The sequence below is a fragment of the Notolepis coatsorum genome (assembly GCF_963971535.1).
Source record: "Notolepis coatsorum genome assembly, chromosome: 6".
NCBI lineage: Eukaryota > Metazoa > Chordata > Actinopteri > Aulopiformes > Paralepididae > Notolepis > Notolepis coatsorum.
In genome coordinates, this window is record NC_140170.1 from 178,876,957 (window position 1) to 178,892,546 (window position 15,590).

Below are 15,590 nucleotides of genomic sequence, written 5' to 3' on the forward strand. Positions count from 1 at the left end.
ATATAAAGTATGACCATAATAATTTAAGGTTAAGAGATATTTTTAAGATGACACACTGTCCTCACTGTCCTATCTCTCCTAGTTACACACAGTCCTCATATCTCTCCTAGTTACACACAGTCCTCATATCTCTCCTAGTTACACACAGTCCTCATATATCTCCTAGTTACACACAGTCCTCATATCTCTCCTAGTTACACACAGTCCTCATATCTCTCCTAGTTACACATGTATTTCATCAGAGGTCAGAGGTCAGTGCGTCATCCCTGGAGCAGTTTGGGGGTGCAGTGCCTTGCTCAAGGTCAGTTAGGCAGAGATGGTGGGCACAGTAGATTTAATACCAGTCACCCTTCAGTCACCAGCTCACAACTTGAATACACCCTTCTGTCAGTGCCAGGGATTGAACCAGCAACCTTACAAATCAGCCTCTTGACCTCTAGACCATCCTGCCTCCCAGTTATAGCTATGAGAATTTAAGATTAAGGTTATAGCTATGAGAATAAAAAATTAAGGTTATAGCTATGAGAATTCAAAATGAAGGTTATAGCTATGCGAATTTAAAATTAAGGTTATAGCTATGCAAATTTAAGATTGAGGTTATATTTATGAAATGTTATGTTATGTTACGGTGTTGTTAAGACTATGATATTGTGACATGATAATGTCAAAGGGCAGAGAGAATCTATAATACTTCTTGACAGGGACAACAACAGGAGAGTTATGGCTAGTGTTGATCTCAAACCTACCGAAGTCGGCCCATGTCACCCCACTTCTTAGGGACCTGCACTGGCTCCAAAGGGAACCGCTCCCGCCTACCTCCGGTCAATGGTCTCTAACTACACACCCTCAAGACCCCTACGCTCTGCATCTACTGGCCGCCTCAGACCTACTCCTATCCAAGCTCCGGGAGGGTCATCAAAGAGAAGTCGCCTATTCTCAATCCTTGCCCCACAATGGTGGAATGAACTACCCACCCCAGTTAGGACAGCCGAAACACGTCCAATCTTTCGCCGTCGACTAAAGACGCACTTCTTCAACCATTATCTGAAAAAAAAAAAAAAAAAAAAAAAATTATCTAACCCTAACTAACCATACTGTCATGCACTTGTCCTAATAAACTAACCTACACTGTAGCACTCAACACTTTGATGAACATTGTTACTCAGCTGATAGAGTTGTGCCCTTCCTGATGGCTTGTCGTACAGAACTTGTAAGTCGCTTTGGATAAAAGCGTCAGCTAAATGACTAAATGTAAATGTAAATGTAAATGGTTATGGTTAGGGTTGTGGTTGGTGTTGATAATGATGTGGTTATGGTTAGGGTTGTGGTCAGTGGGTTAAGTCTAGGGTTATGATGACAGTGTGTGGCCGTGCGCAGCGAGAGCCTCCATGATCTCGTGGCAGATGCACTGACAGAAGCCGTAGAAGACACAGAGCAGCAGGGTGGAGGGGACCAGGCTCACCAACACCACCCCCAACCAGAGCTGCTGGATCATCAGCAGGTAGATCCCCAACGGCAACGAGCTGAAGTACACCTGGACACAGAACATACTGACTGAATTACTACCAGGAAAGAAGAAAAATACAGAAAATACAACCGAATTACTACCACGAAACAAGAAAAATACAGAAAAAACGACTGAATTACTACTGAGAAACAATAATGTGAGGGCTGGGTAAGGACTGCATGCTGCCCAACGAGGGGGCGTGCCGAACATTCTACCTCACGCACCTGTGAGTGGTTGGCAATCAGCTCGTAGGGAGACTACTAGTACTGCTGGTTGCCTTCCACTCATGGCCAGGTCGTTCTGTACGCTACCACCTATCGGCGTTTCCTGGAGTGGGACATCGTCTTCGCTCTCTATATACTTCCACGGGAGGATCCCAATGTTCCCACTCCAGATGTCGTGCCATTCTACATTGCTACCACCAACCGCCGCGCTCCTGGCGAGACATCGTCTTCGCTCTCTGTAATCCCACGGGAGGATTTCCTATGTTCTCACTGGGAGACGTTGTGCCATCCGTTGCTACCATCTACCGCCGTGTCTCTGGGGTGAGACGTCGTGCCAGCTACTGCCCTACCCCCTCTTCGTGGACCTCGTTCCTGGGGTGAGGCCTCGTCATCGCTCTCTATTGTTCCACGGGAGGATGCCCGTGTTCTCACTCTGTTCCCCTTGGACCCCCTGTTTGCTGTGTTGCCCGTCAGCAGCGTTCTGGTGAGGTCTGTACGAAACCAGACTCCGAACTTTCGTTTTCATTCATGGACTCAAGAAGAATCTCCTGTGTATTTTGTGTTCGCCCTTTAAAGGGACAGTGCTGCATTTCTTTGTGTTCATGGATTCTAGTGTATTTCACCCTTAAATGGTCAGTGCAGCTTTTTTGTGTATATAAATAAATCATGCCCTTGTTTTGGCTAAATACCTGTCTGTGTCGTGCTATTGAGGTCGTTTTACAAATCCTTAACAAATAAGTCCAAGTCTCAAGTCTGTGGGGCACAAGTAGGGCTGGGCGATAAAACGATAATAATAATTATCGCGATTTTAATAATTGATGATAAAAATATCGATAATAACATTTTTAAATACAGTTTGAAACCGTCTGTACACAGTAGGCTATGTGTGCTAGCAGATCTAGTCTCCAGTCGCGAGACACTGCATGTGCGGTGGTTTGTCCACCAAAAAAGCGCCAAAAGATAGAAAAGAAACTAGCAGAGCCAGAACTGTTCAACTCACCTGGAGCCACAGTCACTTTCTTTGGTACTTTTCGCTTTCAAACCAGCTGCAGCCTGAGAACTAGAGTGTGAGGGGCTGTAACACTAAAGATGGCGGCAATGACAAAGAATTGCTGAAAAATAAACATTTGTTGTTTAAATAATAATAATAAAAAAATAATTTAATACTAATAAAAATATCGAACGATATGAAATGTTATCGTGATAACGTTTTTGGCCATATCGCCCAGCCATAGGCACAAGTCCAAGTCTGAGGCACAAGTCCAAGTCAAGTCTCCTTTTGGATTAATAAGTGTCATCAGCTATCCATCAGGTCATAAGATAATAACTAATATAATGGCATTGCCTCAACTATACTACCAGCAAGTGTTTCTTAATGCTTAACACATTGACCGCCAGCAGAAGGGGGCGCTGATCCCCCTTCAGTGCCAGGTCTTTATTCAATGGATATAGTTTTAGACTGCGACACTATGGGTCTAATACACCCGTCGATTGTCAGTGAGTTGCTTCCAGTCAACATGTACAAAACGGATTGTTTTTTCATCCGTACATTTGCGTTTCATACCGTTTTGAATAGAGTGGTTTGGGTGCTTCTGAGTAATTCCAGGAAAAAGACGAGAAAAAGGCATTTTAGTGTAATCCAGTCATCACGTTGTAATTTTTCGGCTGATTATCTAATCATCCTGAAATCGACGCTAGATTATCATTATATCTCCGCGTGCATACATGAGGTTTTATCTCTGATGTAATGCAAAAAAAAGAATCCAATTATCTGATCGCCATTCCAGTTATCCACAGCAATCGTGTCCCCGAAATTACCGAGCGTTACACATGAACGGGCGGGCGGGGTTAGTGTCCCATGCCATCGTTGTAAAGGCCTGGCTCGCCTGAGTATTTAAACCCCGTCCCCACGGCTCAGATCGGCTCTGAAAACACACCAGACCATTTTCAATGGAATGCAATAGCTCCGCAAGGCAGTAGAGGGCGGTGTTGACCAGCTCAGACAGGGTCTGAAGGGTCTGCTGCAGACATGAATTATGAATAGATATAGCGAATAAACGAAATAACGATCCGATATTCGCATGGCGAGCAATAACGAGTATACTCGTTCTTGGCAATTAATGTGTTAATGTCATCCGAACTATCCCTTTTTACACACATTACACTGACCAAGCATAGCGCCCCCAGGAGGCAACGAGGGAAGGTGCGCGCGGTCCAGGCGTGACACTTCTGAGCTGGCAGGTGGCAGGGCAGAGAGTCCAGGCTGGGTGGCCGGTACAGGCGCACCATGTTGAGCATGCTCAGTGAGTCTGAGGAGGGAGAGTCCCCGGGGAGCTCCATGATGGTGATCACCAGACAGTCTGAGGAGCTGTGGGACTCTGCTGCCCCTGCTGCTGCTCCTCCTCCTCCTGCTCCTCCTGCTCCTCCTGCTTTCATACAATCACAAGAAGTACAGGTGCATCTCAATCAATTAGAATATCGAGGGAAAGTACATTTATTTCAGTAATTCAATTCAAAAAGTGAAAATCATATATTATATAGATTATAGATTCATTACACACAGAGTGAAATATTTCAAGCCTTTATTTCTTTATATTCTTTTGTGATTATTGCTTACAGCTAACAACTTGATAAGTATTATTTTTTTTTTACTTCCCCCTGTTCCTTCTCGAACACTTAAGATCCACAAAGAATGGATTGCACGGAGCAAGTTGCACCCTTACTTAAAATGTATTATGAATTGAAAATGGGGGACCCTGATGTAAACAAGACGAAAGTCTTTCTCTGGTCTGCATCCCCTTAACAATTGTGTGTATTGAGCCGTACTGTATTGTACCCATTCTGCAATCTGTTAATAAAATTGGCATTCAATCAATCACCGTGCAGATTGATTGATTTGGCATTCAATCAATCACTGTGCAGATTGATTGATTGAATGAAAATTTTAAGAATGTGTACAATACAGTACGGCTCAATACACACAATTGTTAAGGGGATGCAGACCAGAGAAAGACAACTTGTTCCGTGCAATCTATTCTTTGTGGATCTAGCCCTTATTGTATGGAAATAGTCTTTGACTATTTTATTTACCCTTTTGTTTTTTAAAGTTTCTATGTTCGAGACAAATCAAAATCAAAATCAAATCAAATCAAATCAAAAGTTTCAAAACCCAAAATTCAGTATCTGAGAAAATTAGACCAATAAAAAAATATATATATTACATAAATGTCAGCCTACTGAAAAGTATATACTCTCAATAAGTGGTTGGGGCTCCTTTTGCATCACATATCTTAAAGGTACTATAGATTAAATGTTTATGTAGACTAATCATTTGAAATAATAATATAATAATACATCCACAGAGCTTTTAGAAAGGTGCAGAATAAAAGTATTGCCCCCCCCCCCCCCCCCCAATTATAGATTCATGAATTTATCATTTGAAAACTTTTGGCAGGTCCAAAATGATTGTTGTTTACATTTTGCGTGCATGTATCCATTTTCAATCAGGTTAGTGATCTTACCAGTGAGAGAGTTAGGAGAGAGCACCACCTCCCCTCCCCCTCCCCCTGCTGTTCCTCCTCCTCGGCGGGCGCGGTCTTGGCAGGAGAGAACAGCCAGGATGTGTCTATCGTCCTCCATCAACCAGACCTCAAGGAGAGAAACAACAGGTAAGGAGAGAACTCTAGATAGAACACACACAGTGGACTGCATTTATATAACGGCTTTTATCCAAAGCGCTTTACAACTTATGCCTCACATTCACCCATTCACTCACACATTCACACACTGACGGCAGAGGCGACCATGCAAGGTGCCGACCTGCTCATCTGGAGCAATTAGGGGTTAAGTGTCTTGCTCAAGGACACATTGAAACACTGCTGAGGAGCTTGAATCGAAAGAGAAAGAAAGAAAGAAAGAAAGAAAGAAAGAAAGAAAGAAAGAAAGAAAGAAAGAAAGAAAGAAAGAAAGAAAGAAAGAAAGAAAGAGGAAAAAATAAAGAAAGAAAGAGGAAAAAATAAAGAAAGAAAGAGGAAAAAAAGAAACAAAGAGAAAAAAAGAAAGAAAGCGAGAAAGAAAGAAAGAAAGAAAGAAAGAAAGAAAGAAAGAAAGAAAGAAAGAAAGAAAGAAAGGGAAAAAAAGAAAGAAAGGGAAAAAAAGAAAGAACGAAAGAAAGAAAGAGGGAAAAAAAGAAAGAAAGAAAGAAAGAAAGAAAGAAAGAAAGAAAGAAAGAAAGAAAGAAAGAAAGAAAGAAAGAAAGAAAAGAAAGAGGAAAAAAAGAAAGAAAGAAAGAGGAAAAAAAGAAAGAAAGGGAGAAAGAAAGAAAGAAAGGGAAAAAAAGAAAGAAAGGGAAAAAAAGAAAGAACGAACGAAAGAAAGAAAGAGGGAAAAAAAGAAAGAAAGAATGAAAGAGAAAGAAAGAAAGAAAGAAAGAAAGAAAGAAAGAAAGAAAGAAAGAAAGAAAGAAAGAAAGAAAGAAAGAAAGAAAGAAAGAAAGAAAGAAAGAAAGAAAGAAAGAAAGAAAGAAAGAAAGAAAGAAAGAGAAGCTCTACCTCCTCGTCAGGGACGTGGGTCTCGTGGCGACAGAAGGGACAGCTGATGACAGAGGGCGACGACTCGCCTGAAAAACAACCAGAGGTTTAATATCGTTCCCTAGACATGTTGTACAGTATGTACCGATACATCCCAACCAAGCTGCCACCAATCTGGCTACGGGAAACCCCTCGTTCCTTTTGGTGATCCATTTTCTATTGGAATTTAGAACAAGGATACAGGGATGTGGAGGAGAGAGATGGAGCGTACATGTTCATATTGCATTACAAAAGCTACAAGAGATATAACATATAACAGAACAAAAAGAGCTGTCATTCTCCCCAGGGTCAAAACAAACAGTGAAATAAATAAAGCAGAATAAATAAACATTATGGGGGGGGGGGGGGGGATTAAACAGAGAAAGGAAAACTAAATACTAGCCATATCAAAACCCTATCTTGCTCCTTCCTCCCTAACTCCCACTCGGTCCCTCCCCTTCTTACCTTCATCGGGATGACATACATGGTAGAGACTAGACCACTGGGTTTGGTCAGTGCCAGATGAAATAGATGAGTACATGGTAGAGACCACTGGGTTTGGTCAGTGCCGTGTGAAATGGATGAGTACATGGTAGAGACCACTGGGTTTGGTCAGTGCCGTGTGAAATGGATGAGTACCACTGGGTTTGGTCAGTGCCAGGTGAAATGGATGAGTACATGGTAGAGACCACTGGGTTTGGTCAGTGCCAGGTGAAATGGATGAGTACATGGTAGAGACCACTGGGTTTGGTCAGTGCCAGGTGAAATGAATGAGTACATGGTAGAGACTAGACCACTGGGTTTGGTCAGTGCCAGGTGAAATGGATGAGTACATGGTAGAGACCACTGGGTTTGGTCAGTGCCAGGTGAAATGGATGAGTACATGGTAGAGACCACTGGGTTTGGTCAGTGCCAGCCAGGTGAAATGGATGAGTACATGGTAGAGACTAGACCACTGGGTTTGGTCAGTGCCAGGTGAAATGGATGAGTACCCAATGCGTCATCCCAAGCTGAACCATAGGTGCGTATTGCTGTGCGCAATTGTCGATAGAAAGAAAACCCAGAAGATCCAGGTAAACATTGAACGTCTTGGAATGAAATCTCTTTTTTTATTTTATTTTTTACTTTCTCTTTTTCCCCCTTTCTTTTTCCGTTTTTTCTCCCATCCCAATGTTAGTCGTTATGCCAATTCTCAATCCCCTACCTGGTCGTTGCGTGCTCTGCCCCCTACCGTCGGTCTGGGAGGGCGGAGACTATCACATGCTTCCTCCGACACATGTGTAGCCAATCCCCACTTCTTTTCACCAGGCAGCGCGGACTCTCACTGGGAGAGTGTAACGTGTGGAGGACACTACCTCCCCCAGGATCCGACCTCGCTGTGCAGGTGCCCCAACCGATCTGTAGGAGTCGCTGTTTTACAACAACCAGGACCCACCCTCGCCGGGTTTTCCCACCCGCTAACACTGCCAATTGTGTTAGTATGGACGGTCGGCCAACCCGGAAGCACCACAGCTGGATTCGATCCCACTGTCTCTGTGGTGACGCTTAGACCGCTGTGCCACCCGGCCGGCCCGGAATGAAATCTCTTAAAGAGTGTGTACTCCATCATTACTCCACTGGGGGAAAGATATCGGGCGTCTTCCCCGCTGAAGACCATAGGTAGGGAATATAGGAGATTCAAGGAACCAGTTGGGTGCAATTTTGCAAAACGTATTTGTACGTTGCCAAGCAGAAATCCATTCAGTAATGGTAGAGCCAAATTTAGTTTTAGAATGTTTAAGAGAAATGTTGGTATAGATTAGATCTTGTGGTCTATGAGGGAGAACAAGGTTTTGCTCTATAGGGCGCCAGGATACAGAGGCAGTGGGATCCAACCATTTGGAAAGAGGACGCAGCACAAATGATCTTATCAAATAAATGTTTGGAGAACCTGCTACTGACCCAAGTCCACCATCTTCTACATGGAACCTGCTACTGACCCAAGTCCACCATCTTCTACGTGGAACCTTCTACTGACCCAAGTCCACCATCTTCTACGTGGAACCTGCTACTGACCCAAGTCCACCATCTTCTACGTGGAACCTTCTACTGACCCAAGTCCACCATCTTCTACATGGAACCTTCTACTGACCCAAGTCCACCATCTTCTACATGGAACCTTCTACTGACCCAAGTCCACCATCTTCTACATGGAACCTTCTACTCACCCAAGTCCACCCTCTTCTACATGGAACCTTCTACTGACCCAAGTCCACCATCTTCTACATGGAACCTTCTACTCACCCAAGTCCACCATCTTCTACGTGGAACCTGCTACTGACCCAAGTCCACCATCTTCTATATGGAACATGCTACTGACCCAAGTCCACCATCTTCTACATGGAACCTTCTACTGACCCAAGTCCACCATCTTCTATGTGGAACCTGCTACTGACCCAAGTCCACCATCTTCTACGTGGAACCTGCTACTGACCCAAGTCCACCATCTTCTACGTGGAACCTTCTACTGACCCAAGTCCACCATCTTCTACATGGAACCTTCTACTGACCCAAGTCCACCATCTTCTACATGGAACCTTCTACTGACCCAAGTCCACCATCTTCTACATGGAACCTTCTACTGACCCAAGTCCACCATCTTCTACGTGGAACCTTCTACTGACCCATGTCCACCATCTTCTTCAGGCATTTGGCGCAGACTCTGTGCAGGCAGCCCAGCAGCTTGGGCTTGCGGCTGCGTGTGTCGTAGCGGTTGTAGCAGATCTTACACTCCAGTTCCTCCAGGGTGTAGACCAGAGACTGACCCCATGTCTCCACCTGGCAACAACACAGACAATACATACTGTAGTACTCAGATCACTTCTTTGTACTCTGATTACTTCTCTGTACTCGCCAACAAGGAGGAGTCAGACTGTTAGGAGCAGAACAACAAGGAGGAGTCAGACTACAAGGAGCAGAACAACAAGGAGGGGTCACACTTGAAAGATATGACTGGTTTTCATTATGATTATAACATGATAATTACATAAAGTACGTAGCTTTTTTAATTTATTTTTTTAAGTAGTGCCTTTTAATTCTGGCAAAGTGGTGTTTAGTCTTTTAGACTGAATCTGTATTAGACAGACACATTTCACGCCATATGAGCCCAGGGCCTGTGCCTGTGAGAGATAGCGACGTCACAACAATAGATAGCAACGCAGGAGATAAAGATAGTGGTGCAGGTCGCCTAGGCAACGAGGCGACCAGGCGAGCTAGGCAGAGCTGGTCAAGGTCGGCATTCCTTAACCTCTTAATGTTTCGCCGTACCGCGGGACACGTGCACGTCGTGGCACTTTGCTCTCGTCTGTCGGCTCCGGGCTGCATTTTTTGTTTCATTTGCCACCTTTCGATCGTCACCACACTCAACCTATTGCGTGCTTCGGGTCTCAAGTTACAAGATGAAATATCCGGCGAGCATCATTTGACAAGCCGTTCCGACAAGTGACCACGTCCGGTTGTAAACGGTCCTGAACTGACCAGTCACCGCTGATGGCGAAAATTATTGACCACCATTGTAGCCAAGGAGCGTCTGCTCCGAAAGAGATCCCAGACGAGCGCTGATTGCAACGAAAAGGGGGCAGAAGAAGACCAACAAGTTCTTTGTTTTGACTCGCGCGTCTGAATGAATGGAAGTGGACGGCCATTTTGGATAATCACGCTAAATTATTGCGGTACACACATTACAAAAACCTTTGTTAAACACAAATTTTCTGCAGGATTTTTATAAACGTTGGACCTGTAATACATAAGACTTCATATCCGTTATGTTTTCCAGCTCCTACCTCTCACCTGGAACCCAAAAACAGGAATCTGGCAATAAGTCAACACAAAAGTTTCAGTGTGTTCAAACCTCTGTTTCTCTAATACATTAGCACTCAACGTGATTTTTATTTCTTTTCTTTTTATTGTGTAAGAAACTTCAGAATATTACCTTTCAAAAACGACAAGACTCATGCATGTGCTATAAGTATAAAGTATAATAAATCGCTATACTTTGGGTATGCAATCATCAGGCGTTTTATGCTAAATGTGGGGTAAGCTTAAGGGGTTAAGAGAAACATCACAAGAGAGAGAGAGAGAGAGAGAGAGAGAGAGAGAGAGAGAGAGAGAGAGAGAGAGAGAGAGATAGAGAGACGGGGAGCGACTGTTAGGTGGTGTTGAGTCTGCAGGGATTGAAGCAAAAATAAATCTCCTGACTGAACTTTTTTTCAGGCCAAGACATATTCTTATTTTAACATCCACTGTATATATTTTTTTAATATCGTTAGCGTTTTAAGGGAACTCGGTTATTTTGAACATCTTTTCTATTGCCAGTTTGCTTTTACGTAATATCAATGCTGTTTTAAATTCATTAAATAAAACTGATTGAACTTTTTGCAAGGGTTGACTCTGACTTTGTCATACAAATAAACAAATCTACATACTGTAACTTTTCAGTGCACGTTTTTATTTACATTGTGACAACTGAACAAGCTTATGACTTGAACAAGGAACTAAACAAGGGAAACGGTGCATTAATAATACATAATGCAATTTTACAAAAAAAAAAGTGCAGCTTATATACAGAAAATTCCTAATTCTGGGTTTTATGCACGCATAACATAAAATATAGATTTCAAATGTATGTGTCTTGTACTTAGGCTACGTTTAGACGAGCGTTTTGGGATGGAAGTCTGAACAGAAACCGCAAAAGTCGTCTTGCGGTTTCACTTTTAATTCTCCGTGCAGACGAGGCTGTAACAACTCGAGACAACGGAGCCCTGCTGTCACACGATTGGCGCATATGTCACATGACGTGCTGTGAAGACCCGCCCTACTCTGCCTCTGATTCGCAGAGTGTGGGTGGGGAATGTGATTGGACCAAAGCAGAGTCACTCACAGACAGTGGGTCCAGTCATAATAGTTGTGATAGCCGCGGGACAGATTCTTGTGTATTTAAAAGTACTGCCAATGTAGCCTTCAGGTGATCGCCATGGATAGAATCAGACATGCTTTGTTTACGCTTCTAGGCTACTGGCGCATGCCTGTGATGTAAGCAGTAGGCGCGACGAGAGCCTTGACGACCCTTTCGTCATCGTTTTATGCGGTTTGACAGTTTAGACGAGAGCGCAAAGGTTTACCGTTTCTAGGAATTCCACCCTGGAAGGTGGTCTCACTTTTTTACGGTTTCACCCCGTAAAAACGCTGTTTCCGTATAAACGAAAGGCACATCTGAAAGAATATTTTTGCGGATTCACCTGCTAGCGTTTCCGTCTAAACGGGGCCTTAATCCACAAGTCTTCTGCATCCAGAGGTTCCTCTAGTCTTTGGACTATAGATTATTATACATTTCCGACGACAAACTATTAGCGCAATCCTGTCTCTCGAGTCGCTGCGTCCTGCCATTATTGCTCGCAAATGACTCTGCTTGGCGCGGCAACGGTAGAAAAAATTCCCTTTTTCATCATATTTTTTACGCCTCTGATTGGCTCAATTTAGTTTCAATCTGTATGCATTTACAAATCATATTATACCAGGTAGCCAATTGATGGAAAATCCGTCACGACTCTGAATCAAATTGACGGAAATCCGTCTCAAGACGGAGCGCTTTAATGCCTGAGTCTGGATTGCGAGACAAACCACATCAGGGAGACAGGGGGGGAAGGGGAAGCCACGATGAGGAGAGCGAGCTAGGAGCGAATAGATATAGAACGGAGCCTTATCAATCTAGTTTTCTTTTCTTAAACCATTTAAAGACTTTTAATTAGTTTCATTCTGTACGAGAACCTTTGTTCATGTAAATAGACTATCCTTTCTGACACAACCTGGACTCTCAACGTTTGTTTTCGAATGCACGGGGGAAGAGATAGGGTTTCAGCCAGTAAGCACGTGGGAGTGAGAATTCCACCGAACGATTGCCGCCATGAACCACAACCAACACAACGCAGAGGATCGATAAGACGGAGGCGATGAAGGCTGATAACGATCAACGACGGGCTGAAAACACTGTAATTTTTTTTTTTTTCGCAGGTGAGTTGTTACACACTCTTTAGCGGATTCCGACTTCCATGGCCACCGTCCTGGAAAACACCGTAATCTAACACACTGTTAGGAGCGGAACAACAAGGAGGAGTCAGACTGATAGGAGCAGAACAACAAGGAGGAGTCAGACTGTTAGGAGCAGAACAACAAGGAGGAGTCAGACTGTTAGGAGCAGAACAACAAGGAGGAGTCAGACTGATAGGAGCAGAACAACAAGGAGGAGTCAGACTGTTAGGAGCAGAACAACAAGGAGGAGTCAGACTGATAGGAGCAGAACAACAAGGAGGAGTCAGACTACAAGGAGCAGAACAACAAGGAGGAGTCAGACTGATAGGAGCAGAACAACAAGGAGGAGTCAGACTGTTAGGAGCAGAACAACAAGGAGGAGTCAGACTGATAGGAGCAGAACAACAAGGAGGAGTCAGACTGTTAGGAGCAGAACAACAAGGAGGAGTCAGACTGATAGGAGCAGAACAACAAGGAGGAGTCAGACTGTTAGGAGCAGAACAACAAGGAGGAGTCAGACTGATAGGAGCAGAACAACAAGGAGGAGTCAGACTGATAGGAGCAGAACAACAAGGAGGAGTCAGACTGTTAGGAGCAGAACAACAAGGAGGAGTCAGACTGATAGGAGCAGAACAACAAGGAGGAGTCAGACTGATAGGAGCAGAACAACAAGGAGGAGTCAGACTACAAGGAGCAGAACAACAAGGAGGAGTCAGACTGATAGGAGCAGAACAACAAGGAGGAGTCAGACTACAAACATAAACATACTTTTGCTAACTTTACTTACTTATTTGAGAGCAAAATATTAATAAGGGGAAAAAGTTGCATCTTTAATTACCTTGCCGTCTATCTCCCGTCCAGGCTCCGCCTCTTTCAGCTGGTTCATCTTGAGAGGCTGTTGACGCTACTCAACCAGGAACCAGGAACTACCACTGGGAAGTGGCTGAGAGTTGGCAACGTTTAGCAGGAAACGTCCTGCAGAATGAACAATGTTCCCAGCAGGCTGCGTCCACAGCAGCTACAGTCTCTATATATATTACATGTTTCTTTCCCTGAATAGAACTTTTCTTTACAGTTTCTTTACTCATTCAACAAAATGACTCAGTTGAACACAGATATTATGGCACATACAGTTATAAGAAGATTTCACAGAAGAAAAGTGACATTAACGTCAGTTCAATGACAAGTGTCTGATATGTGACACTGAAGCCCTGGAGGGGTTTGGCCCTGAACTACAGATTCACTCGATTCACAGTCAGGCATAATCCTAGTCAACGGTACAATGGTACAACATAATCCTAGTCTACAGTACAATGGTACAACATAATCCTAGTCTACAGTACAATAGTACAACATAATCCTAGTCTACAGTACAATAGTACAACATAATCCTAGTCTACAGTACAATAGTACAACATAATCCTAGTCTACAGTACAATGGTACAACATAATCCTAGTCTGCAAGGCTGTTGTTGTTGTTGTAGTAATAATAATATTCCACAATGCACTGGATTACAACACAGCCCTAGTCCATAATGTGGTAGTAAGATATAATGTAATAGTCACAGGTGAGAGAGGGCAGCCTTGACATCCACAGTCAGTGTTCAGGTTATGTCTGGTGCCGCAGGCCAAGCTGAGCAGAGACAGAACTGTGTTCAACACAAGAAGTGCTTTTTATATCTGACTGTATCAGAGGGAGATCTAGTTGCAGTGGGCCTGTCTAATATAGTGGTGGGACACCACAAATAAACGTATGTATGGGAAACATGACATGGTTAGGCTAGTTCTGACTGATTAGGCTAGTTCTGACTGATTAGGCTAGTTCTAACTGGTTAGGCTAGTTCCAACTGGGGCATTAAAGTGCTTAGTTCGCTGGCATTACACGCTCCCAAGCCATTACAGACAGCTTGGTTCACCTGTATTAGATATAGTCCAAACCATTACAGACAGCTTGGTTCACCTGTATTAGACAATGACACTGAAGCCATTCCAACCCACATAGAGAGAAAAGGGGTCCATTGTCTGACACCAAACCAGAAACACCTAACAACAGCCCCATGGTTCAGCTTCATCCATGAGCTCTCACTGCTTTGTCTCTTATTGGTTTACATCAGTGAGTTCTTATTTGTTTACATCAGTAGGTTCTTATTTGTTTACATCAGTAGGTTCCTATTGGTTTACATCAGAAGGTTCTTATTTGTTTACATCAGTAGGTTATTGTTGGTTTACATCTGTGGACTCCTTCAGAAGATGTCACCAGTCCTTGTATCTCTCCATAATCTCCATAAAGGGGGCCTTTCCATTCCTTCTCCCAGTCATATAGTGCATAGGGCTCTGCAAGACTAGTATAGTGGTAAACCTTTAGGATATTCTAGTATTGTAGTCTCTAGAAGAAGAGCAGTATGACTCGCGAATATTCTACAACAACAGTAGGTTTCTTCAAGAGTTCCAAGAGTAGACCTTTCCAGCAGAGAGCCAGTAGATTCATCCAGTTTTTCTAGAAGAGCAACAGTTCTCTGAGAATCTACAGTGTAGCAGTAGACCTTCTCCAAGACTGCTCTACAAGAAGCAACAGTGTTTCCCAAGCGTCTGGGTCAACAGGTGACTTCTCTCGGCGTCTAGAATGGAAACAGCTCTCCAAAGCTCCAGAACAAGGTTCCTCCAAGGTTTGCCTGAAGGGCAGCAGGCCTCTCTGAGTGTCGGTAGGCCTCTGCGGGGTCTAACAGATGGACAGAGGTCCCTCCCCCCCCCGTGTAGCAGATCAGCGTCTTGTCTTCCTGTAAAGAGAGAGGACATTAGTGAAGTGGAAACACCTTGGTAAGGTGACCTCACGCCAGAAAGACATTTATTTTGTCTATCCATCCATCTATCTATCAAGCCACGCATCCATCCATCCATCCATCCCTCCATCCATCCATTCTGTCAGAGGAGAAGTAAATCTTCTTGACACCCTCGAGAAGGAAGGGGGGTGGGGATTTGAGACAGAATGAGACGAAGGTAGAGAAAGGTAGAGATTAGGGATGCACAATATATTAGCGGTGTGTGTGTGTGTGTGTGTGTGTGTGTGTGTGTGTGTGTGTGTGTGTGTGTGTGTGTGTGTGTGTGTGCGTACGTGTGTGTGTGCGTACGTGTGTGTGTGTTCTTCATTATGCAACACTTCCCTCTCCTTCTCTCTGTTGATTTCCTGCCAACCTTCTCTTCTTGGTAGAAGAGAGCAGGACTATA

The 15,590-nt window shown here is 43.8% G+C and overlaps 1 protein-coding gene across 1 annotated transcript; it reads right to left on the minus strand.

Moving 5' to 3' along the window:
* Positions 1-1,348: 1,348 nt before the first annotated feature.
* LOC311229786 (E3 ubiquitin-protein ligase RNF182) lies at positions 1,349-13,251 on the minus strand (the record flags this gene model as incomplete). Its single annotated transcript, XM_084315860.1, has 6 exons — positions 1,349-1,534; positions 3,901-4,139; positions 5,253-5,379; positions 6,282-6,349; positions 8,963-9,116; positions 13,204-13,251. 6 exons carry the CDS (start codon positions 13,249-13,251, stop codon positions 1,349-1,351), a joined length of 822 nt encoding a protein of 273 aa, XP_084171986.1.
* Positions 13,252-15,590: the final 2,339 nt, after the last annotated feature.